Raw genomic sequence first — 25814 nt, 5'->3', positions numbered from 1 at the left:
ATTTTATTAATCCTCTCGAATAAGCAATTTCAAAAGATTTATACCATCTAAAGTGTACATTATCATTTTAGAATGATTAATGGAAGACTCTCTTTATCTCTTCCTGTATCTCAAAATTGCTTTTGAACGAATATGCAATATTTTTTCCCTTTTGTTTTAGAAAAATTATTATTCCTTTTTGAAATAAGAATCCTAATTGGAATACAGAGATTTGTGTTGGAATGAGTGATAAAAAATTTCTAAATACATTCCTTTGTTCGTATCCGGGATGTAATTGTTCATCGATTAGCTATAAAGCTCACGATTACATAAATTCGTAACCTCCTGTTTGTTTAATTCTCTCTCAATCAATTGGTATGAGAGAAACGATGTTGGATGTACAGTTCTCTGTTTAAATGCATCGTGCGTACGCGCGAACTGGTAAAGTGTTTAACAGTCAGCGGAAGAACAGAAGGCTTAAACGCCAATTAACATAGGTCAGTGACGTTTATGACATAACAACGAGACTTTCTTTCGATATGTCGCACAAAGGAACTCGTTTCCTCTTACGTGGTAATCTTTTGAATAATATTGCACCCACGTTCTGAATTATCCCGCAAGGTGGACCGACGGGTTTCAGGACTATGCGTGTCTCGTGTAGTCTTGGGCCCGCTTTCGTGAGTCCATTGGGTGGTGGCGTACCCACGGACCTGAGCCAAATGAATCTTAAATGTCTATCCTCCTTTTTTTAATCTTATGTCTCTATTCCAAATTTTTGTTCCATTTTTCGATTTCAACGATTATCTAGTAATGAAATTTTGGGATTTGATTCAATTGCAATCCACGTAGCTTGAGTCAAACGTGGAATCTATCTGAAGCGAGTTGTTTATCCCTTTTTTAATCTTCGATCCTTATGTCTGTATTCAAAATTTTTGTTCGACTTTTCATTTCAATAATTATCTAGTAATGAAATTTGGGGATTTTTGAATCAAATATGATAAATGATGATCTAATTGGATTTCTATTTTAAGTTAAAAGGGTATTTTTGATATTATATATTGACATAAGGATCGATTTAGGGCAAATGTTGATAGATAGTTGGTTATTATGAGTTAGGGATTGTAATTATAAAATGGTGGTGTATTGATCATTGAAAATGAAAAGAAACGTCTTCTGAATGAAGAAGAGTTTCTTTCTTTAAGGCAATGATATTCTATTTCTAAAGTTCCATTGAATGCCAATGAGAAATTTCTGTATCTTTATTTACCACGTTTTTTCCACCCAAATTTCGTAACTAGTGAAATTTTCTGGTCGTCCTGTTTTATTAAACGCCATCGATCGTTTCGAAACAGAAAATTGCATAGATTGATATTCATTGCATTCTTCCTGTAACTTTATCCGTTGAAAAAAATATCATTTTTCATTCGTTTCAAGCGATTCTTCTGAATTTCTGAATGAACCATTTATCAATAATCTTGGTGTCATGGAATTAAAAAAAAACGTGTAATTTTCATTTTAAAAGAGTAGTTATTCGCGTACAAATATATTAAAATCTATGTTTGGATGGAAGACGAAGGGTTGCCATAAGTTTTCAATGGAGACAGCGGCTTAATGATTCTTGCTGGTGGTAATAAGCGAGCGTTGAGAGGAGAGGAGAAACCTTGAAAGGGAAACAGGAAGTAAATTAATCTAGTCAAAGGAAAATTAATCGTTTCGATGTTTCCTTTTTTCCTTTTTCTTTCCTTTAAGCTCTTTGATCAAGGATCAAGAGATTATTATTATAGCAAGATATTCTACGTGTATATTTAATTGATTATAATTGAAGACATTGATTCTGTTGAAATAATTTATACTACTTCTTTTCACGCTATTCCTTTGAGAATAGCGAACAAACATGCATGAAAAATATCGCGAATAAAATAGTAATTAAAAATTACGGAAGCAATAATTACTAGAAATTATTGTAATTTCTTCACTGGTAATATTTGGTAGAAATAAAAATTCTTATTCGTGAAAGTGAATATATTTCGGTGTTGAAATCGATTATTTAATCTGTGATTTAATTATTCTTCAAAAAAAAAAAAAAAATAGTCAATCGCGGTCTTTTTCTTTTTCTTTTTTTTCTCTTGAATGTAAGCAAAAAAATTCTGCTTGCTGTGAAGAGTCTTTCGTAACAATACAAAATTCGTCGAGAGCATAAAAAGGAGGAGAGTTTAATTTAAATTCTTGATCAGAAATGCTCATGAAAAGAAGCCACATAAAAGGTATATATATGTATACGTGATTCATGCGTATTCTTGTAACAGCAGGCGCACCTGTCGTTTAACGGAAACGAACGATTACACTTGGAGCCTTTTTTCAGGGTTCCATAATACGTCGAAGAGCATCCTCACCGCTAATAGTTACCCAAAAGTCAGGCCTTCTGAGCGAATTTTATTCGTTTATTTTATCTTATGTATTATCTTGTTGTTTGAAAAAGAATCCTCTCGAATGTATATTTCATTTCCATTGTTGATCTTTTATTGTTAGAAGATATTTTACAATATTCGAAAATTTACATTTCAAAAATTTTTTTCGATTTAATATTATTGTTATTTTTGAAAAATCGAATCGAGAGTCCAGGAATTATCTATTTCCTTTTTCTTTTTTTTTTTTTTTTGCCTTACTTTTGAATTATTAAAAAATTTTACTCAAGGTCGTTATTTTAAATAATTGCACGCCAAGTTTAATCCGATTTCTCGTTGATTGTTACACGAAAATATAAGGTGAGCGATGAGTTTTCATCCTCTTCCGCCGGAAGAATCGAGGATCCTTCCACGTTCCTACTGTGAACACAAGTTCCCACGTTTCGACGTACGCGACCTTACAACCTCCATCTTTCTTTTCTTATTCTACGCTATGAAATCATTGATGATTAAGCAACCTCGATAAGACAGAGGATTTATCCATTGTATCGTCTTCTGCATAATATATGGCGAAGATAAATGCAATTAGCTTATTTATTATAATAACTTGCTAATAGGGCTTGAAGGATCTTTACGATGACGGTGCAATTAAGAAATGTTAATAAACAAATCAAACTTAAGGATCGTAAATATTTTCCACTCGTCTCGAGATTGAATACCCGATTTTTCTTCATTTTTCTCTCATTTGAAATCATATAAATATAACTAAATTTAAATCGAGGCAATTAATTTTTCATCTCTTCGAAACAAGAAATAAATATCAATTGTTCCTCGCGATGCCCATCCTCGAAGGTAATTTAATTTGCCGGAACGAATTCCTTTTACCTGTTCATAAATTGTGAAATTATATATCTTAAAAAAATTTCTCGTGGCTTCTTTCATCCTTCGATGAGACAGCGTTTTCATAGGTTTCCATTTTAAGGAAACTCGATCCGATTTCCGTTCGACTCATCGTGAATTGGTTTTTTTTTTTTTTGAACGCTTTCTCGCTTGCTACTCCTTCCTGTTCACAATTTTCTAACGAGTGTTAACGACATTCTTCTCCAACTTTTTCTCTCCCTTTTTTTCCTTTTTTTTCGTCTTCTTCTTTTTCTTCTTTTTCTTTTTTTCTTTTTTACTTGTAAAATCCAGCGCGAAATCAAGGCGAAATCTGTTCCTCTGAATGCGATCGACCGCTTTAAAAGGCGTTCGCCGTGACAGGAAAGACTGGTCTCAGAAAACTCTCCCCTGTTTCGCGATCACAGGAGACACATTTTCCATTTCTATCGTCCGATCTGTCGCAATTCAACTTCCCTAAACCGTTTCACGCACGACTTGTATGAAAACGAAAAGATGGACATCGAACATTTGCGACATGTTTCTTTTCTTTCTTTTTTTTTTTTTTCCTTACAAACAAGATTGACATAGAAATTGTTTACTGAGTATTTTACGCGAGAGAGAAAAATATTTGTATCTTTTTTTTTTATTAAACATTAACTATGAAAAATATTTTTCGTGTATTATATTTCAACAAATGATTGAAAGGGTTTGGTGAAAGGTTTGGAGGAGAAAGAAAAAAAAAAAAATAGGAAAGATGAACTAGATAGAGAATTTTACAATCTCTCGAATCTTATAAGTGTTAGCAGCTGACATTTGTTCTGTACAAAGAAACGTTAGTCGATCGTTTCGACTAATGCTTCCACTTCCGTCAAACTTTCATTCGCTCGGTGAACAGATGTTACTCGGCATAAACAGGAAATTTCACCTAAAATCGTTTCTTATTAACTCTTGTTAACAATACGATATAAAATTATAATCTCGATATAATAACCAGTTTGACAAAATTCTATAAAAAATATATTATAGAATTTTCCAACGTTGAAATTATAACAGAACAGATTAATCATCCCTCTTGAATTGAAAACACCTCTTCGAAGATTCAAAAAGATCGGAACTTAATTAACCATCTCCAAATTCAAAACACTTTGAATTTTTTTGAATGCAAGAGGTGACAGGTGAAGGTTCAGGGCGCTTCGAAGATGGGGAGGGAATTTAGGCCAGGCACACCGTGTGCCAGAGGGAGATAACGATCGTAGCCAGGGCCAATTAGCAATTCAAACGGCTTCCGGCGCTGGTGCCGCGCGCGCGAGAAAGAAGGTGTTGCCTCCTACGGTAAACACGAGTTGCTTGAACCCTGGAATCGGTTGAAAGAAGCCTAAGCAAGCAAACGCGCTTCGAACATTACGCGGGCTCCCTCGACTGAGAAATATATATATATATATATATTCTTATATCTTTAGCTGCATGCAACGGCGTGCATCCGAATCGGCTCGAGAAAAAGGAACGAAAACCTGACACAAAAGTTTCCACAAGTTTCGTCTGAAAAGTTTCTCAACGCGGGTCTAATTGACGATATATATCAAACTGACTGAATGATTATTTCGATACGCAGCTCTGAACATTTCGCGCAGGGAATGGCAGGCATGGGATTCGAATGGCTTTCGACACGGTTCCAACTTAGTTTCTATTCTATTCGTTGTTTGCTAATCAGGAGAGATTCGCGGGCAAGAATGCCTCTCGTCTTGCGATCTTCTAATACACGTCGAGGATCATTCTTCTTGGTAATTGATAGATGATGCGTTTCAACTCGTTCATAAATTGCCTCTTGCTTTTTTTAACGAAGCTTCTCCCTTGATACAATACGAGATAGAAAATAATGTAAATAATATGAATAGCTCTTTCCAGGATAATATCAGCGGTATATAGGAAAATTCTTTTCTTCTTCTCGAATCAACGATAATTCTATTAATTATTAATCGTGAAAATTTCATTTCTTCTTCTTGCCCTTTTATATGCATTAAAACGAATCGTACACGTTGAAAATGTGGGAAAAGAAATTTTTCTTATCACGTTTTACAAGTGGTTAAATGTAAATTAGATATAGAAAAATTCTTTTCTTCTTCTCGAATCAACGATAATTCTATTAATTTTTAATCGTGAAAATTTCATTTCTTCTTCTTGCCCTTTTATATGCATTAAAACGAATCGTACACGTTGAAAATGTGGGAAAAGAAATTTTTCTTATCACGTTTTACAAGTGGTTGAATGTAAATTAGATTATAGGAAAATTCTTTTCTTCTTCTCGAATCAACGATAATTCTATTAATTATTAATCGTGAAAATTTCATTTCTTCTTCTTGCCCTTTTATATGCATTAAAACGAATCGTACACGTTGAAAATGTGGGAAAAGAAATTTTTCTTATCACATTTTACAAGTGGTTAAATGTAAATTAGAAGAACTGTCCCTACTCTCGTCATACGAACGTGTACACACGAATACGAATACACATATAAATAGGTATATAAATCAATTTTCCACTGGACCAAATTATCATAAGCCATATACGCTTTAAGCAGTTAAAGTGACTATAATTTACGCTACGCTTTGTTCCGCGTGTAACAAAGAACAATATCCCGGGGAAGTTAAAGATACATAAAAAAAAGGAAAGAAAAAAAAAAAAGTAATTTAACGATTGCAATAAAAATTTTAACACCGCTTATGCTGATCCACGATTGCGTTATTTAAGATGCGATTCATAGTCGCGTTTATATAGCGAATCGCATCTTAAAATTCCGCGTTACGATCGAGGGAAAAAAATCGTGGACGTCGGAGGAAATGTCAATTTGTTTTGGTCTCTCCGTCTCTCTCTTTCTCCCGCGAAACGGCCACGTAATAAGAAGAGCCCTCTCGCCAATTGTAAACACCTCGATTCCCCTCGCACAGGTGCAACCGTGTGTGCATACGTTACGAGAAATCCGATCTCTCCGTTTGTAGGTTTCTCCATCCCATAAAAAATCATACTGTCATACCCACCGGTGTAATTACCACGACGAGGAAAAGGCGCGATCGAACCGGTTAGGGTCAACCGATTCGCCTTCCTCCATTTTGAGAAGGAAACGCTTCCTTTATTCGAATCCCCGTTCCATGTGTACACAGTGAAAATATTCGAGCATCTTTTTATCCTTCGATGAAATCGCATACGAATCTTTCTTTCTTTTTTTTTTTCTTTTTCAATGAAAAGTATTCAAAATATGATGGATTATATATTTGGAATTTTTTTTTTGTTTTTATTTGTTCAATATGTTATTTCAAGAAGATGAGAGTTCTCAGAGTTTCAGTATGTGTTTTATCGGAATTTATTTATTTTCATTAAAGAATCAACATTTTCCAATCTTTGCAATATTATAGATAAAATTATTAATTTCAATTGGTAATACGAGATCGGTGTAATTAAGTTGATTAATGTTGGTTGGATCACACGATGAGAATAGAAGTATAATTGACCGTTATTAAGAGATTCTTGGAACAGGGATCCAAGAAGAATTGCGCGTCGGCTTGGAAGACGCCGACTTCTTCCGGCCAGCTAGACCATTGTACGCAACGTCGCGGTTCGTGCACGGTGTCGTCACTTGGCTCGTGACAAAAGAGGCAAACAACAATTTGTTACCGGTTTTGCACCTTTCCAATGTTTCTTTTTTTCTTTTCCTTTTTTTTTTTTTTTTTTTTTTTTTTTTCTTCCCTCTCAACCGCGAACACCGTGTGTCTAGCGTGGAAGACTTTCACTGCGATCTTATGTCCATCGTTCCGCTCGTTTCGCAATTTGGAAACTCGTGCTTCGCGAAAATTGATAAAATTCCGCTCTACGAAGTCGATGGATTTCTCTTACGCGCAACAAATCGAAATTCTTTGAGTTCTAATTCGATTCCACGAGTATTTTACGAACGACATCGTTTCAAAGTTATTTTGGAAAATTAGTATAAAGAATGGGATATTTTAGAGCCAGGATTTTCTGTTATTCACGATTCAATAATTATTGTATTCTTGTGTAAATTTTACGTGTATTATTATAACTTCATTATTATAATTTTTGCAAATTTATATTAGAATTATAGAATTTCTTTTGGGCACAATTACGGTCTATGCCCATTAAAATGACTTCTGTATCAAGGATATCTGATTAATGGAGAAATTTAAGATCGGATTTCGCTTCAAATTATACAGCTGTAAATCTTTCCATTGAATTGTAAATTCCCTTTAATATATCTTGGATCATTCATCACTGGAAGAAAGTCTTGGCTCAATTTTCTGCCGTCTTCCAATGCGAAATAACTCGAACACTCGATGTTTTATAACATACTTACACGCCATCTATTAAATCAAGGACGACACCATAATTGACGAACGATCTATCATTCGCGATCCACGTGTGCAATTCATTTTCAATAAGTTTAGAAATCTTGTGATATATTGTTGATACAAATTACGCCCCTTTACAATCCTCTATAACATTCTTCTTTTAATGATTTAGATATCCATCGATGAATTTTCCATTCCATTCTTCTATCGAGAATTCATTTTGATTAGAAGAAATTTCATTGAAATTTTTACGATTCTTCTTCATCATTTATTAAATAGAGAAAATTCACTCGATTATCCGGAGGAGGTAAAAATAAAGATGAAAAATGACGAGCAAACAGTTGAAAATTTTCTTTTTTTGTAAATTTAAATTTGAAAATGAAACGACAAATATACCAAATCGTGTATATTATAAAGACATAGACGATCTGCCTCCTCACGAGTAATTCATTTTCGTTTACGTCATTATTTCTTGCAAATGTGCAGTTCAAGAGCAACGACGGGATCAGCACAATTAATTTATCATTTCCAAATGCATTTCCATACCGCGTTGCAACTGCATATAAACAACCAAACAAAAAAAAACATCGTGACAAAAAATTATAGCAACGAATAATAATTAATCTTCATACTAATAATTCTCAATGAAATTTATTTTATTACATCTAATATCGTCGCGTTTAATTATTATCATCGAGGAAAATCCATTCAAAATTCATTCATCAATTACCAGTAAACTAAACTATCTAATCTAATAAATTCATTCATTTACGAGTTCATAATTCATTTCCACATCTCGTTCTCCAAAAAGGCAACAGCCTGTAATCTTGAATCCTCCGCTCTTCTTTGAAAATCTTCTTTGAAACTACATAAAACAGATCCCAGTTGAATATAGAGATATATATATATCGAGCGAAGAATTCTGCGGCGCGTGTACGCCCATTTTTCACGGATGAACGGAAAACGGAATTGAATGGCTGAATCCACTTATTTCTTTGCTCTTGAAATAGTCGCGCGCAAGCGTGGAAAGGCGATCGGCCAACATCAATTAGCAACGACGATCGGGTTGGCAATTCTAACGGCACGGATACCGCGTAATGTAACGAGGCAACCTCGGCCAACGCCTAGTGTAAATTGCGTTTCCACTGAGTGGTCATATATGCTGGCCAATGCCTCCTTTCTTGCACGATGGAGAAGGTATCGGCCACCTATCATCTGTGCAGACGGTTTTCGATCGTCTTTGGTGAAGGACGAGTCTCGATCTAAATATAGATCGATATAGAAACGGCGAGAGAGGAAGTTTTACAATTGTTTTTGGTGTAATTCTTTTCTTAGAAGTTTATTTGGTGAATTTGGATGAGGAATGAGAATTATTGGAAGAAAGTTTTTAATCTTATTCTGGTAATTGCTTTTTTTTTTTTTGCGAATTTCTTTTGAGCTCGTTGAAATTTTGCGGAGGAAAAGTAACTTTTTCTTATGGAGATGAAGCGAGGATTGGAAGATGATCTGTATCATGTGAAAATAGAAAGTGTAAATTGAAGATAAAGATATCCACGTTTTTATTCTCCTTTAATTAATCCTTTGAGCATTCAATTATACTTTTATCTAATTTTTTATCGTAATTTTTTATCTGAATACTTGAAATTCCAAAGAAAATCAACGAGTCAATCAAAGAACGAAGAAGAATTCATTTCTGAATCTTCTCTGTATCTTCTTTGAAATTTAGTTTCTTCCATATATTTAATATATATATAATTTCTAAATTCTAACGATAACCGAAAAATTCTAATGATAATCGAAAATGATTAAATTATCCTGTTTTAAGATCTAAAGATTAAAAGAGAAATCGTATAATACGGTTATCTTTTGTTTTGGTGCACCAGTTATCGAAGCCTTGTTACGCCACTGAACGTCGAGGCAAAGCAATGGGACTGATCGATTGACTGGTCCCACGTTCTCGGTGAACGTAATAAAATTCAATGTAGAGGTTGAAATGTCATACGAATATCGCAATGTTAATGCCAGTCCACTTCTTTATCTTTTTTTTTTAAAAAGGAATAAAGAGATCAAACACTTCCTTCGTCTGGAAACGTGTTGTTATATTATCAGAATAAATGATAAATTGTAGAAAGTACGAAGGAAATATGAAGATGTTTAAACAAAGCATAGAAAAATTTGTTTTCTCGCAGATTTGATAGATATAATAGTTTTTTTTTTTTTTTTTTATGATAATCAATCCTGACAAGATTATTACACTATATTGTTATGTATATTTCGAAATTATCAATGTTCTTATCGTGAATTATTTCCTTATAACATTGATAATTTTTTCTTATAAACAGTATTACTACGTAATATTTAAACCAGAAATTTAATATTACGCAGTATTTGAATCATCAATCATTTTTTACTAAAGTAAAATTCATAAAACATATGAATCATGAAACGTACAAGGTCGTTTCTTTCTCTTATTACATTAAGAGAATTAAATTAAATCTTAGATTAAATTATAACTGATTGGAATAATTAAAAAAAAAGAAAATCAACAGATAAATTAAATTCTAAAAAATTCTAAATAAAAAAATATCTTGCGTTTGAAATCTGAACTATGATTAATGATTCAAATCTAATACCATAAATTCATGAGTTCAAAGATACACGCGTAGAAAAATTATCAATTAGGATATGTTGATTGATTAACGTTAGAAAACGAATAGGATTAATTCATTTTGTAATTCATTTTACAAACGAATAATCCTTTTATATCCTCCTCTTTTGATTTCATTTCATTTTGCAATTCGTGAAGGTAGATTCATTCTTCTATTAAGACCACTCGAGTTTGCCATTCCACTGTTTCTTTTGAAACACGTGTATGTGAATCCGAGGAATGCTCTATTTCCTTTTCCATCCGCGTCAGGTTTGGTCGTCCATTTTCAGTATTAATACATAAATGGCGGTTTGAGGTGGAATTAAAGACACGTAACCACGTATTTCTCGATTTACTCTCACTATTAGATTTATCGTGGTGATAGAAAAATTGGTCGAAAATTTTCATGGAGGCTCGATTAAAAAGGAATCTTTGATTGATATTCCTTTCTTCTAGAACTTATGTTTCAAGTAATCGATGCTTGTACGTTCTCGATGAGCGATTAGACTGGATCGATCTATTTAAATTTCAAACTAGAAGAGATTATCAGAATCGTAATAAATGGTTTCAATCAGCGACAGTATCTTTTAATTTTTCTAATTATTTTAACAATATTAAACAATTCTAAGTTAAGTCTCTTAAACGTTGCGTTTAAATATACCAAGATTTCTAATCGCTCTTCATCATGCTGATATTCCAACGAGAATAAACGATCGTAAAATCGTTATCCCACAGATGAAGGCAAAAATCAAAAAACTAGTGAAACTCATCAGCGAACGCAAATGACAGAACAGATAAGAAAATAAGAGAACGCGTGGAACGTATCCAGTTGGTGGAATAAATGATGATTGACCAACTTTATGCGCTTCTTAACTTATATATAAACACTATGTAGTAGTTGAGTAGATCTCTGCTGAAAACCTTCAAGTCTAAAGTATAAACTTTTTTGCAATTTAAATTATTTTCCACGTGTTTATCTCGAAATTTTATATTACTAGTCGTTGCAAATGCAGCTTTTATTTATCATTTCAAACGAACAAATATCTAATTATCCAGTTTAATTATATATTATAATCCAACAATCACAATTTTCTTTTTTTCTATTAGAATATTTATATAGAACCATTTCCTGGCAAAAATCATTTCAAAAAACAAATTCAATAAAATTACAATTTCCTTAATTCACATTCACCATCATAAACCATACTACTAGCATTGTGTATCTCTTCATTCTATAGATTTTTCCTCAATCAAATTTTGCACAAAATCTTCGAACAACCCTAATTCCCAAATGAGAGAGATCATCATTTTTTCGAAGTTAGGTTAAAAAGATTACGTTAGGTTAAAACCACGGAGCCATCAGGCGTACGTTAGACCAATCTTATGTAGGGTTATGATTCCCCCCTCTTTCTTTTTTTGTTTTGCGTGCGAGGGACACGTCGTTACCCCGAATCGTCTTTTCTCGCGGGTAAATCGTGGGCCTTGCTTTCCGCTACCCACGCATTATCGCGATGGAATGCGATGTCTGTCGTTCGCGTTGGCTCGACAGGCCCGAGGCACGGCTTCTCCTCGAGTTATCCCTCTTGGGCCGCTTATTACGGCCGCGTACCGATTTCCACACGTGCGATCGCGTTACCTCATCGGTGCATGTGTGCTGCTCCACGATTAATTGCGCAAGTTACGGACACGATCTTCGTGGATCTTTCTATTGGCTCATTCCTCCGATCAATTTCGAGAGTTTTAAAATTTCGAGATGAGATTTTCTTCCCGTAGAAATTCTACGTTTGTTCATTTATTTTTTTTTCTTTCGACGATTCTTTTGAATTTTATTTCTGAGTTTGGGGATTTAATGTTGAGGGATGAAAACGGATGATGAAAGGGATACAATTTTTTTCTGTATCTTATGGAATAATTAATATAGATTGAAAAGAAAACTTAATTTAGATTAGGTAATAATCCTCTCGAGGGTTATTAAGTTGCTATATATTTATAATTATTTTCAATGTCCACTTATTTAAAATAGTTTCGAAATTAACTTTCATTTCTTCCCTCAAACGTATCTTCTCTTCTGTTGTAATTTATATTGAGATCCGAATAGTTAATTTCGATCCAAATTAATTTAGATTAATCCAAATAAGTATTAAAAAATAATTTCAACTGAGTAAGTAGTAGAATGGCGTCAAGTTTCTTGAATTCAAGTTATCGAAACTGAATTCAAGTTATCGAAACTGAATTCCTACAATCATTTGATCGTTCGATCGATAAACGAGATATTGCGTCGTGAATTTGTTAATTTATAATTCTGATAAATTCGTTAAGTAATTTTGATAAATTCGATTGGAGTTAGGCATGTTGATAAGTAATTCTTTTTTTACTATAAATCTAAATTATAATTAGAAAATCAAAAAAAAGAAATAATAATAATTGGATTCATAAGATGGTCGAAGAAAATTTAATTATTTTTAGATTTCTGAATATTCTTCTGACTTTTTGCAATGTATAATTCGTAATTGAATGAATTACATCCATGATTACGAAATACCTATATATTTTATAATAATATAAAATATTTCTATATTTTAAAATATAAAATATATAGGTATTATATTTTATATTATTTTTTTTAGATATAGAAATAGAATTAATCTGTTCGTCGAATTCATTAGCAGCCCGATAAAAATATATATCTTGCACAAATATTTAGTATAATAAATTATGCCCAGTGCTCGTAAAACGATCGTACAAACTGCGTTTCTAAATTATCGACGCAAAATTATTCTCAAAACACATAGAAAAAAACCGTGATTTTTAAATGCGGATCGACGCGAGTTGCATTTTCTAAACTTTCTGGAAAAGATTGGCTCGAGATAAACGACGAACAGAAATCGGCCAATGTCACTGTATCACTGAAATAAATTAAATTCTTTTTTTCGCCTATTCCAAATTATGTATTCCGTTTCTTTGGAAAAATTGAATCAAGTCGAACGATAAATAATAATTACGCGTCACAAATTTCTCAATTCGTCAATTGATGAATGATGAGATTGTTAACAATTGTTATCACTCACCATTCTGATGTAACTGCTTATCATCTCGGTCAATTGTGGAGCTCTGTTCGTGTGCAGGGGTAGCCTGACTCCTGACGCAATTTGCATTACACAGACACCGATCCGTGGAGAACTGACCGAGACGATTTCCTCTAAAGGCAAAGTTTCCAAAATGACCAAATCGCCGTTCGGTGTACGCTTGATGAGTCTGAGACCGTGATGAGAGATCGCCACGTGTTGGGTTTCTGGATGCTGAGGGCCGATCTGAATAATGAAAATAATTCAAATTATACTACCAACTGTACTAATTGTTCAATCAGAATATGATATATTTTAGAGGTAAAAAAAATGGCGTGAAAAATAAAAGACGCGAGATAAAATAATCTAATAATTATTATACGTAGCTTTCAACGATTCTTTTCGCTCCTCGATGCCTCGAAGACAGGCCGAGATTAATAATAATTGCAACAATGGAGCGAGCGATTCTAATTTAACCATTTTCTTCTCGCGACTTTCCTTTCGGGAATGCCACGTATGATTAGCCATGTATAAACACCATATATGGTAATTATACACGTAGTCACAATTGACTAGGTAGAACGAAAGGAGTTGGTGTATCGAGTTCAGTTTCGATTCACTTTTTTATCGAAAAATTTTAACTCGCTCACCGACACTGGGAATATCCTGGCGAAATACAGAGGCCACTGTTTGGCCATGTCAACCACGTTCTTCTTAATCGTGATCTTGTGCTGAGTACTCTGCAGATTGTCCAGAGTGACGCCATAATTGTCCAACATCTTGAGCATATTCTGCCTGTCCTCCTTCGTGATCCGGATACTGGACGTGGCAAGCACGTCGTAAGCGACTTGGCAAAACACGAGATGAAGAGCCAGGGGGCTGTTCAACGTCTCGTTGGGGGCGAACACTTCCTTCTTCACCCTCAACGTCCACGTGACCCTGTTGTACGTGAAGTGAGCCGTGGACGTTTGCGGATAGAGCTTCGTGTTCACCACCTCTTGGACCTTCTCTATTTCCGGCTTCTCGGCAGGTGGCAGCACTGGCCTGAGGAACTCGGGCCATTCCTCGATCTCGATCCTCTCCATTTTGTCGGTACGATGGGTGGACGCGACGCTCGATCTCCTGTCTAGATCACGATCCAATTTCTTGAAACTTTGACGGGCGGCTGCGAACGATTCCCTCGTGTTCGGCATCAGGCCAAAGTCTCTGGACGAGGGCATGCCGAAGCTGTCCCTCGACTTTGGGGACACGTCCCTGGCCATTCCGAAGGGATCTCTCTTCGAGCTCGTGTTCTCGAATATGTCTCTCGCGTATTTCGGGTCGAAGATGTCGGAATTCAGGTCGCGGCGGGAGTCGAAGTCGGAACTTCTGTCCCTAGCGGAACTTGCCATGTCCGTGCTGTCCTTCCCGTAGAAGTCTTTCGACTTTGGATCGGACAATCGTGACTTGTCGAAGTCGTTTCTGTACTCGTGGCTCTCCCTCAGATGCTGCTGGGACGCGAATATGTCTCTGCTCTGGCTGAACATGTCGCGCTGGGTCTTGGAAAAGTGGTCGAACGCCTCCGAATCCGGGGATGTTCGGAACGAATCTCGAGCCTTCGGCTCGACCGGGGCTGGAGGCGACCTGGGTTGCGGTACTCCGGATTGACTGAGAGTGAGGAATTGAATATTAGATAAAATTTAATTAACCTTTTTTCTTTTCCTTTTTTTTTTGATAATATCGTTTAATGGAAATTGAACAGTGAAACGTGTCGTATATATTTGAAAAGTATGTTAAAAATAATAAGTTGAAAATTAGGAAAAGAAAAATTAGGGAATAATTTGAGTATAGAAGAATACCTGTTGCTGTACATGCTTCCACCACGAGGACTGGGGGGTTGCGGAGGTGTGACCGGAAGCGGAGGTGGCACAGGCCTCTCCATTCTCTCGATCTGAGTCCTGACTACTTGCGCCTGAGTCATCATGTCGGTCGTGCCTTTTGAAGTCACGCTTTGCGTGTCATCGGCCGTTGACGCGTAATCGTCCCATCTTCCCCCTTTCGAAAATGTCAAACGGTTTATCATCGAACCATTCATTTCCCAATCGACACACGAATCTATAAACACTTAGGTAAGAAGAATTACCTAATTGCTGTTCGAGAAGAAGCTTTCTATTGTCCTCCAAACGTTTCACTTTACCGTCCTCGCGAGGAAGAGCAGGTTTCTCGGTTGTCTTGGTTGATCTCACGCTGTGATTCGCCGTCACTTTTTCCAATCTCTGCCTCATCTCCGAGCTAAGCTTCAGTTTTCCTATGCTTCCCGGGGATGGCCTCTGTGCACCTACCTCCAACGCGGATCTAGAAAAGGTATACAGAGTTTTAAATGCAATACCTTCGAATTGATTCTCAACGGGAAGAATTTCAACAATCGTACTTGGACTTTTTCTTTTTCTTCTCCCCCTCCTCCTTGTATCCGTTCTCGTGTTTGGCGACCGGAGGTGGAGCATGGCCAACCGCTGCCTGCTTCTCGTTCGTCTCGACGATATTCTCAATTTCGAATTCCTCCCACTCGACCCCACCCTCTGTGCTCGGCTCCCCCTCGCCCTGATTGTATTCTTGATATTGGGGTGTAATTTTTCGTTGCTGCTGCTGTTGCCGCATTTTGAACTCTATGAAACTGTCCTGGCTTTGATTCTCGTTCGAGTCGCTAGGCGGAGGCCATCTGAGATAAATAAGGAGAAATATTGTGAGATGTTAATTTTTTTTTTTTTTCAATTTCTCCTTCGATTATTTATTCACCTCCATTTGCCAATTCGAACTGTCTTTGCTCTCCCATAAGGATCGAGGAAAGGCCTCGATTCGGACGGGTCGTGAGACTCCAAAGGTGGTGGCATGGGTGGCGGGGGTGGCACACCCTTGTTGTTGCTCGAATTCGACAGATTGCTGTCCAAACTGCTCTTACGATTCTTCAATTCGCTCAACACGTTGGTGAAGTTACTTTGCACGTTGCTCTTGCTCGAAGGGCAAGGCCTTTTTGCGTCCGCCGAGCTCGATGATTTCTTCGAGTCGGCCACTTTTCTCTCGACGCTGACCTTCCTCACCGCGTATTCCACGCTGGTCTTCCTAACGATTTCGGAATTCTTTCGAGGCGGGCTTTGAGACCGATGAATCTGAGCCTTCACCGTCATCTCCTGTCGCTGATTATTGGTCGAAGACGCGGGCGCACCCTGCTTCTCGGTCGACCAAAGTTCACCGTCCTCCGGTTCCCTGAAGGAAACCTAATTTCCAAATTTTACGTTTTATTCTTCTCTAAGTTTGTTCCTTTTGGAACGGATTATTTAACTTCACTTCTACTAATTTGCAAAAATTTATAGATATTTTTTTTTCAATTATTGTTTATATAAAGTTTATATTTTACAAAGTATGACGATTTACAAACATGCTCGAAATGAATATCGTTTCGTGCTCTTGTATGTACAGTGCTGTGAAACAATTGTAGACTCGCTAGGATTTTTTAAATGTTTTACGTAGGAGAAAAGTGAATGCAAGTGAATGAATTTCGAAAATGATTTTCATTCAGTTATTTTGGAGTTTTTAATATAAACGCAGTAATTACAGATTAATCTTCGTATAAATTCGTCGTTAAAGTTAAAGAATTATCAGACTCGTTTAAAGTATTCGATCGACGAGTACCTCTCGAACACCTGCATTCCTCCACACCACTGTACAACTCTTATATTTGCGAATCTTTCCCATAACCGGTTAATATTTTATTCAGCGTAGCGTGTTACAACGTGTTCAGAGATACATTTCAACGCCGAAATTAAATAAATCGGATTGAAATGAAAATTTTCGATTGAAATATTGTCCATCTTTGAAAGCTGCTGTAACGAGAGAAAGAAATAATCGATCGATCGTTTTAAATTTCCCCCCAAAAAAATTACAGACAATTTTTCAATCGGCAATTTAACGATTCTTTAATTTCGACGTTAAATAGCTATGGGTGGAAAAGTTTGTGGAACGTTTTTCTTTTTATTTCTTTCGATAATAATTTTCTCTATTATTAATTAAACGTTTCACGATTATAATATCAAAAACTCTTCGTCTTTATGATATAATCATAAAATTTGAACTAATAACAGAACAAATCTCTGCAATAAACAAAAAAAAAAATTTCCACAAATTTTCATTCCACACCTGGTATCAGATAAAATCGTATTAATTATCATCCAAGTTATCGATCGACAGATTTTATTCGTTAGATGAATATCATTAGATACCTTGGAGTAGCGTCCAATGGAATCATTGGGCCCCATTTGGGCACCGTTTTGGGGGGCTGGGGGGACAAGATTCATACTGGAGGGGCCTGCGGACAACGCCGTGCCCTGGAAACACACACCCACGCCGCGATGCGGCTAAGAAGCCCACAGGATCGTCCAAAATGGACGTGAATATATATAAATATATATTTTTTTTTTTCGCTATTTTTTTGGATGATCGCCAACACTGTCACACATACATTTCGTACAGTGTTGCACCGATCGTGTTAGTCATTTAGTTATAATGTGATCGTGAAAGTGACGCACGAAAAATGACGGCGTATCCGTATGTGAGATGACATTTAACATGCAATTCTCGGTTTATTTTAATGTTACGACATGTCCGTATTATTGTGCGACCAGGTAAAATTAATTACGCGTGTATACGTGTAAGGAATTTGATCTAGTATCGAGTAATGGGTCTTGTTTTGTACACGCGTGATGATCTCGTGTGTTTTATCTTCCTTTTGATTTTTTACGATTAATTTTCTGGGACAAGATTGAATTATCATTTCGTGAAATGAGAAATGTAATAAAATTAATTTTTATTAAGAGAATATCCTTGTTTAACAAAGTCTCGGGCTAATTGGCTAGTTATATAAATCAAACTTGATTGAAATTAATTTTTTTAATTTAGAATTTTTATGGAACTTGAAATAGAATTATATTTCAATTTTAGATATTTTATGTATTCTCTACAGTTTCATTTAACACTTATTTCTATAACTTTTTCAATAGTTCGTATATTTGTTTCGTTTTTCGATACGGAAACAATAGCCTGACTTATTTATCACCTAACCTAGAAAAATTGCGATTTAGCATTAAATTTCCAATATATCTATATATTTATTCAATTTCAATAATTATATGAAATTATGAGATTATATAAAATTCAATTGTCCCAGAAAATAATCGGAAATTCTCGACGTCATTGTCACTTTATTAATCAAGCGTCGAATAATTTCTCACCGGTTGTTGCGACGAGTTTTGGGGGCTCTGCACGAGCAGTTGTTGAAGAGCCTGATTCTGGGCAAGCAGTTGCTGTTGAATCTGTATATTCTGGGCCATGGCACTCTGCAGGAAGGCTCGTTGCAAGTTCTGCTGGTAAGCCATCATGTCGTTGCTCTGGTTAGGGGGTGAATTGGGGTACTGAGGAAGACTCAGCCCTTGCATACTGTAGATCGGTATGGGCATGAAGCCAGGCCCCATGTTCATGCTCGTGCTTTGAGCAGCCGGCACTTGTTGCGGCGTGCTGAACATTGGCATCATCATGGGGGGCGACATCATCCCCGGCGTGATGGCACCAAAGTTAAACGTCGCGTTCTGATTAGGTATGTCCATGTTTCCACCGCCTTTGATCTTCTTGGACAATTCACTAGCTGTGATTCCCTCTCCTCTTCTCTCCCCCCTCGTCACGCTTTCGATGAATTCTTCCACGGAATCGTCGAATCTCTTCTCGATGATTATGGCACCGCTCTGGGACCTGTCATCCTTCGTACCCTTGATGCTAGCCGCCAGGCTCCTCGCGTCCGACAACTCGTCCAAATTTCCGTCCAGAACCGGCATGAACAACTCGTCCAGGAACTGGTCCACGTCTGAAGCTTGACTAGGCACCCTGACCCGTCTCACGTGAGAGGCCAGGGAAGGAGCTTCGCTCGTGTCGGACATGGCCGAGGATTTCACGCCGTACTCGCTCTTCTCGATGTAGGCACGACTCGATTGGCTGCCTGGCAATGCTCGTTTCCCTTCACGAAAGTGTATTTGGTTACGCGAAGAGTTTGCAATCTTTGGAATTGGGGATATTCATAAGAAGAGGGAACGATAAATATAATCTTAAATTCTGATACGAAAATAAGGTAAATTAATGTTGAGTTAAATTTATTGAATTTTTCAACTTTGGAAAAAAGTTTAGAATGGTATGAAAGTATGTAAATCTGAATGTTTCGTTGTGGAAGGATTTTAAAGAAGAGTCAGTTTGAGATTGCTCACCAGGATATTGAGATTTGATGAATCTTGTCTGTGATCTGATGTAACTGCTCTTATCATCCTCAGATCTTCCGGTTTGGCTAACCGATTGGATATCGGGGTACTCAAAGTCGATGGTCAGATCTTCCTCTTCGATGTTTGGCTCTGTGGTCCTTGTTATTCTGCTGTACTTCCTCTCTTGATTTATCTCATTCCTTGTCATGTACTCCACGTTACTGACGGCCGATGTCTCGCCAATCCTTTCCAGACTGTGATAACGCTCGTTTAATTTGGACGAAGATAATCCAAGATTGGCCAGTTTCACCGGAGGTGATACCACTTCTGGTTGCAACAAGTTGTCCAAGCTGCGACTACGTTGCTTCTCTTTCTCGAAGTATCTGTCGTTCAAAGCTGATTTTCGGGATAGGCCAGTCTCCGTTGTGCTTTCCAATATCGCCTCGTGAGATTGTTTCCTTACCTTGTGAAATGAAGAAATATTTGAACAATTTTACCCTGCTATTGATGGAAGACTATAGAAGATTAATAATTAAAAAAAAAAAAAAAAAACTGAAGGTAATTCTTTTTATCTGGAAAATATTATTATTACATTTTATAAAATGTATATCAACAACCCGAAATTCTTCAAAATGAAAATCTAAATCTTCAAAATTCGAATTATTAAATCGATAATTTTTTCCAAAATTCTAGAAATTCAAATCGCTCTGTCTTAATTTTTCAAGGGACAATTTCTTCGTCGAGGGAAGGAATTCTTTTCGAGATTAATTTTGAATAAATTCGTTGATCGAATTTACCGATGGCTTGGTCACAGGTGGTTGCGGCGGGGGGACGGCAGGTCTCCTCGGCGATTGAATTTCCGGTTCGACGGGTTTATCCATAACCTTGGATACTGGTTTCCGCTCAAGGGGCTGGAACGTTTTCAGAACCGGTGGTTCTATTTCTTGTTCCAGCTCACGAATTATATGCGCGTGCTAAATAAACCAGACGGAATTTTATTACACGATGGAGGAGGGGGGGGATTGTGAGACGCGATTCAACTCACCTCTCTCTTTTTGATCGGTGGGAAACTGTTCTTCCGTTGCTCCAAGAACATGTGTTTGGCAGCGGGGAACGCCGGTGCTAGTTCCATCTCTGAGATCAAATCTAACACGTAATCGAAACCGTTCGTCTCCGTGACGATCGCGTCTGGCCCGTCCAATTGATTCCACAGGGTGATTGTCCATCCGGAATTGTCCACTCCGTGATTGTTGACAGCCAGGTTGGCCAATTCTTCGCAGGTTGTCCAAGAATCCACCGCGCAGGTGACCGTTTCGCCTGAAGATAATTAACAGTAACAACATTAACAGTAAAAAATATATATATATAGTTTCGAAATTATTTATCTGAATTGAACAGAAAATGTCAAATGGCACGAGTAGTCTCTCGAATTTTAGAAAACAAGATGGAACAAGGATAACGTTAAAGATGTAAAGAGAAAATAGATCTAGTTTTCAAATCAGGTATCCAACTTTTCACTTTGAAAATTTCTTGATTAAAAAAATATGGAATATAAATTGGATAAGAAATAACAATCTTGATCCAAGGAATTCGATTCGAAAGAAAATTTTTCTTCCAAAGAAAAGGAATATAAAATTTTGAGTAGATAAAAAGAGAAGTCAAGCTTAAGCGTCTGAATTGAATAGGAAATGTCAATGGCACGAGTGATCTCTCGAATTTTAAAAAAACAAGGTGAAATAAGGTGCATAACGTTTAAGGATAAAGTTAAAGATGTAAAGGCAGAGAAAATAAATCTAATTTTTAAATCAAGTATCAAACTTTTCACTTTGGAAATTTTTTGATTAAAAAAATATGGAATATAAATCGGATAAGAAATAACAATTCTGATCCAAGGAATTCGATTCGAAAGAAAATTTTTCTTCCAAAGAAAAGGAATATCAAATTTTGAGTAGATAAAAAGAGAAGTCAAGCTTAAGCGTCTGAATTGAATAGGAAATGTCAATGGCACGAGTGATCTCTCGAATTTTAAAAAAACAAGGTGAAATAAAGTGCATAACGTTTAAGGATAACGTTAAAGATGTAAAGGCAGAGAAAATAGATCTACTTTTCAAATCAAGTATCCAACTTTTCACTTTGAAAATTTCTTGATTAAAAAAATATGGAATATAAATCGGATAAGAAATAACAATCTTGATCCAAGGAATTCGATTCGAAAGAAAATTTTTCTTCCAAAGAAAAGGAATATAAAATTTTGAGTAGATAAAAAGAGAAGTCTTAAGAAAGCTTAAGTTCTTAAGCTCTCGTATATATACATAATCCAAAAATGAAAATAACCATCGTAAAATCCAACGCTCAAAGCCATGTTAACTCGATTCCTGTTCGCTCTCCACTCCAACACGCACGGGGGATAATTCCTCGGCACGTGGTGAACGATTTGCTGATTGTTGCTCATTATTCTGAATATCGTCCTTTCCCCTTGCAAAAGTTTCCTCTGGCAATAAGCCTTGTAGCCATCGTACGCGTGGTCGGACACGTATTTCAAAAGATACTTGAACAATGTGGAGCTAGGTTGAAAAGCTGATAAACAATTCGATAACAACAGCCAACCCCTCTCCTTGTTCGCGTCGTTCTCGTTCTTCCACGTTTGATTTGCCAATTGGCAAAGAATCTCGTCCCTCAACTTTTCATTCACGATCCCTTTATTCACTATGTAATCGCCCAACGCTTGCTCCCTTTTCCCGCTCAAGTTGTTCTCGTTCATGAAGCGAAGGATCATCTTGAAGATCATCAGCGAGTCCGTGTAATCTTGATCACGGGCCTTCGCCAGGAACGGGGTCTTTATGGGCTCCCGTTTCATGCCGAAGATGTGGCTTTTGAAGTAAATGTTGGTGAATTTGGAGAATTGGTGCTGGTCGATGTCGTTCGGCAACGTGTAATTGTGGTGCATAGGTATCACTTGGCCGACAACTTTTAATAGATTTCTCTCCGTGTGCGTTGGCTGCCAATCTGTTCGAATTAAATTATTAATTAATAAAATAAATTTCGTATCAATTTATGATATTAAAATCGAATCGAAAGTTGGAATAAAAAGAGTATAAAAAGCTTGAAAATCAAATCGATTTCGCATCCAGGATAATATTGATTGTTGAGAAATTGAAAATTTACGTAATTACTTGAGATTAGATTATGGAAAAAGATATATAATGAAACGAAGTGGAAGAATATAATTACGAGATTAAGAGAATTATTGGATTGGATTGATAAATTAATATTTTGTTACCCACCATCGAGTTTGCTGTAAATGAAGGCAAGTTCAGCAGGGATTTCCAAATGATTAACACCGGCCACAGCTCTGGAAGTTCTTTCTTGCTCCTCTCTCTGTTGCTTCGCCTTGGCTCTTTCTTTGCTCGCTCGTTCGATCTCCGCCCTCTTCGCCATTTCCTCTTTCAATACTTTGAACTTCTCACGCTGCTTTTTCCCCCTGTATATCTTCTGCGCCATAAGTACACCTTTCTTCAACGACTTGAACTTCTTCCTCTCGCGATAACCACGATAAACAGCTTGAATCAACACAGTGCTCCGTGAAATATTCAGGAATCTTCTTCTAGCCAGGAATCCTCTTGTGTATCTGATAATGGAGTAATTAGGATGCATCGAATATCTTTGATTGAAAATTATTTTCGAATTAAAAGAATTGAAGAAAATAAATTAAATGATATAGCTTCGATTTCTGATTTTAATTGAATGAGAAAAATTCATTGGAAAAATAAATATATATTTATATAATTCCAATAAAAATAAGATCTTGGAATTTGTCACTTTAATAACAAAAATTTGATATTTTTCTTTCGAAATTTCGATTTTTGCCCTTTGCCTCCCTGAAGAATAGAAGTTCTTTTTAAAAGATCTGAATACCTTTGAACAGTTATGGCAGCCCTTTCCAAAATCAGAGCTCTATTGTATTCCAAAGTCCTCTCCAAAGATTCCCTCAGGAATACTCTGGTGAGGCCAAGTTGATATTGGACTTGCGCATCCTTGGGCGCAGCTTTGTCCAAAATGATACGGCAAAGTTCCTTGTTGGGTGCGCCTCTAGGCAGGTGCGTGGAAACTAGATACCTGTATCTGTCCACGAAATGTCCAAAAAGAAGTCGGACGGGGTAACCAGTTTTTCGAATGCGAATCGTCTCCAACATCCCTGTGTACCTTAGCTGCTCAAGGACGCAAGGCATGTCGAACTTCATTGGCGCTTTCTCCGTGTTCGGCTTGATGCATCGCACGAACCATGGATTGCATCTGAAATCGATCGATTAAAAATTGAGAAAAAGTAGAGAACGAAGAAATGGAAGAAAATTCTAGAAATTTAAGATATACAATTTAAAATAATTTCTTTTTCCCTCGAAAATAAGAAAAATAAATCAATTTTTGCGTTGTCAATTTTCTTACTGAGACATGGAATCTAAAAGTTGCTGCAAACTGTCGTGAAATCGAGCCGAGACTGTCGGCGTCCTAGGTTTCATGGTGACGAATCTACCGTTCGGTTTGTTCATGGTTTTGTTGGCTTCATGGGCCGTCCTCACGTGTTGGAACATCTTGCTCACCATCTGAATCGATTGAAAAAGCGTTTCAACGGGAATGAATAAAATTTCAAATTGCTCGAGAAAATGGACGAAAAAGACTCACCGATATCTTGCTGCTTATTAATAATTCCACCACGTCGGGTCTCAACGTGTCCCTATTCTTGTCCAAGAAACCTTCCACGTTGTACCAAACTTGGCCTGCGTAGTGCTTGATCGCGAATTCCGCGGAATTCATTCTTGGTCTTGAGTATAACTCGCTCAACGCGTGATTGTAATGGCATTTTTCCAAGAAGGAGAGATCCGTCGCTTTGGGAAAATTGCTCTCGTCGTCGAGGAGATGAAGGATACCGACTGGTTTCTTCGCGATTAGGTGTATCACCGGTAGATTATCCTGCACATCAAAATGAATTTCGTGTACAATTAATGATGAAAGAGTATTAAGAAAGAGTATTAAGAGTCTTAAGAAAAAATCGAATTCCATCATTTTATTCAAGGAGGAACTTAGATACTCGTGTATATTTTGATTTGTGAACAAGTATATAATTACTTATACTGCATTTCCTGTGAAAATTATTTTTTCTTCGATACGATTTATTGCTCTAAAAATACAGAATATTGCATTTTGTAAAAATTAAAATCGATAGTAATAATAATTCTGTTTCTTTCAGAATTATTCCTAAAATTTCACTTGCCATTTAAACTTACTATTGAAATTATAAATCAACGAAGGAAGAAAATAATGGATGATTAATCATAATCGCCAATATCAATTTCAAACCAGCTATTTCCAAACGAAGATTCATCGATTCGTTTATGCAAAAAAAAAAAAAAAAAAGAATAATAATGGAGCCAATTAAATTGAGGAGGGAACTTTCGCTCACCGTATAATTAATCGTCGTCCAATCGATTTTTTCCTTCGCGTATTCTTGTTGCTCCAACTTGAAGATATGCTTGTTGAAATAGAACTGGAGGTTCTCGTTCGCGTAATTGATGCACAATTGCTCGAGGCTGTTCTCCGTGAAATTCTCGAACCCGAATATATCGAGTATAGAGATGGCGGCCGTCTGTTTCGTTCCTTTGTAGACGATGTGATTGACACGAGCGACCAGCCAAGAGAACAGTGAACTGTACAAAGCCTTGGCGAACGCGTCTCTCGCGTCTAAAGCCTGGTCGATGTTCAAGGCAGTGAAAACTCTTTCGTTTCTTGCTTCCTGTGAGTACAAGTTGATTAGATTATTTATTTATGATATAAAATCCTCCATAATATTATAATAACGTTGAAGTATTTGGAAAAATAGGAGGAATGACAAAAATGTGTCTCTCTCCTAAGAAATCTTCTAAATTTTGTGATTGTTCAGAATCGAAATATTTATGGTAAAATTGAAAATTTCAAATTATACCAATTTATTATTTTTCTTCATTCACTATCGTTTTGGAAAAATAGAAGGAATTTTGTATCATCAGAACAAAGAAAAATCGATCCTTTTCTTTCTTCTAAGAAACCTTCTAAATTTTCGAATTATTCATCAATCGTATTTATGATAAAATCGAAAATTTCGAATCGAACTACATCAATTTATTATTTTTCTTCACTCATTATCGTTTTGAAAAAATAGAAGGAATGGCAAA

The 25814-nt window shown here is 36.3% G+C and overlaps 2 protein-coding genes across 5 annotated transcripts in view; one reads left to right on the top strand and one right to left on the bottom strand.

The window, feature by feature from the left end:
* The window catches only part of LOC122719426, a 196327-nt gene that overhangs the window by 15308 nt on the left and 155205 nt on the right, over positions 1-25814 (top strand). The window lies entirely within an intron of this gene.
* The window catches only part of LOC122719425 (unconventional myosin-XV), a 72353-nt gene that overhangs the window by 21238 nt on the left and 25301 nt on the right, over positions 1-25814 (bottom strand). The window contains exons 10-26 of one of the 2 annotated variants that reach the window (XM_043945197.1): positions 25067-25396; positions 24289-24576; positions 24052-24209; positions 23524-23901; positions 22893-23236; positions 21943-22614; positions 20654-20925; positions 20406-20582; positions 19618-20071; positions 18598-19373; positions 17590-17694; positions 16109-16587; positions 15744-16031; positions 15456-15667; positions 15172-15367; positions 13984-14980; positions 13337-13579 (exon numbers count right to left, since the gene is read on the bottom strand). In XM_043945197.1, coding sequence (XP_043801132.1) covers positions 13337-13579; positions 13984-14980; positions 15172-15367; positions 15456-15667; positions 15744-16031; positions 16109-16587; positions 17590-17694; positions 18598-19373; positions 19618-20071; positions 20406-20582; positions 20654-20925; positions 21943-22614; positions 22893-23236; positions 23524-23901; positions 24052-24209; positions 24289-24576; positions 25067-25396 — 6369 coding nt within the window. The remainder of the gene's footprint in view (positions 1-13336; positions 13580-13983; positions 14981-15171; positions 15368-15455; positions 15668-15743; positions 16032-16108; positions 16588-17589; positions 17695-18597; positions 19374-19617; positions 20072-20405; positions 20583-20653; positions 20926-21942; positions 22615-22892; positions 23237-23523; positions 23902-24051; positions 24210-24288; positions 24577-25066; positions 25397-25814) is intronic. The other variant, XM_043945198.1, reaches the window with a different exon arrangement.

The sequence above is a fragment of the Apis laboriosa genome, unplaced genomic scaffold, assembly GCF_014066325.1.
Source record: "Apis laboriosa isolate Shangri-la unplaced genomic scaffold, ASM1406632v1 scaffold78_cov150, whole genome shotgun sequence".
NCBI classification, from domain to species: domain Eukaryota; kingdom Metazoa; phylum Arthropoda; class Insecta; order Hymenoptera; family Apidae; genus Apis; species Apis laboriosa.
This window is presented reverse-complemented; position numbering and strand designations above follow the sequence as displayed.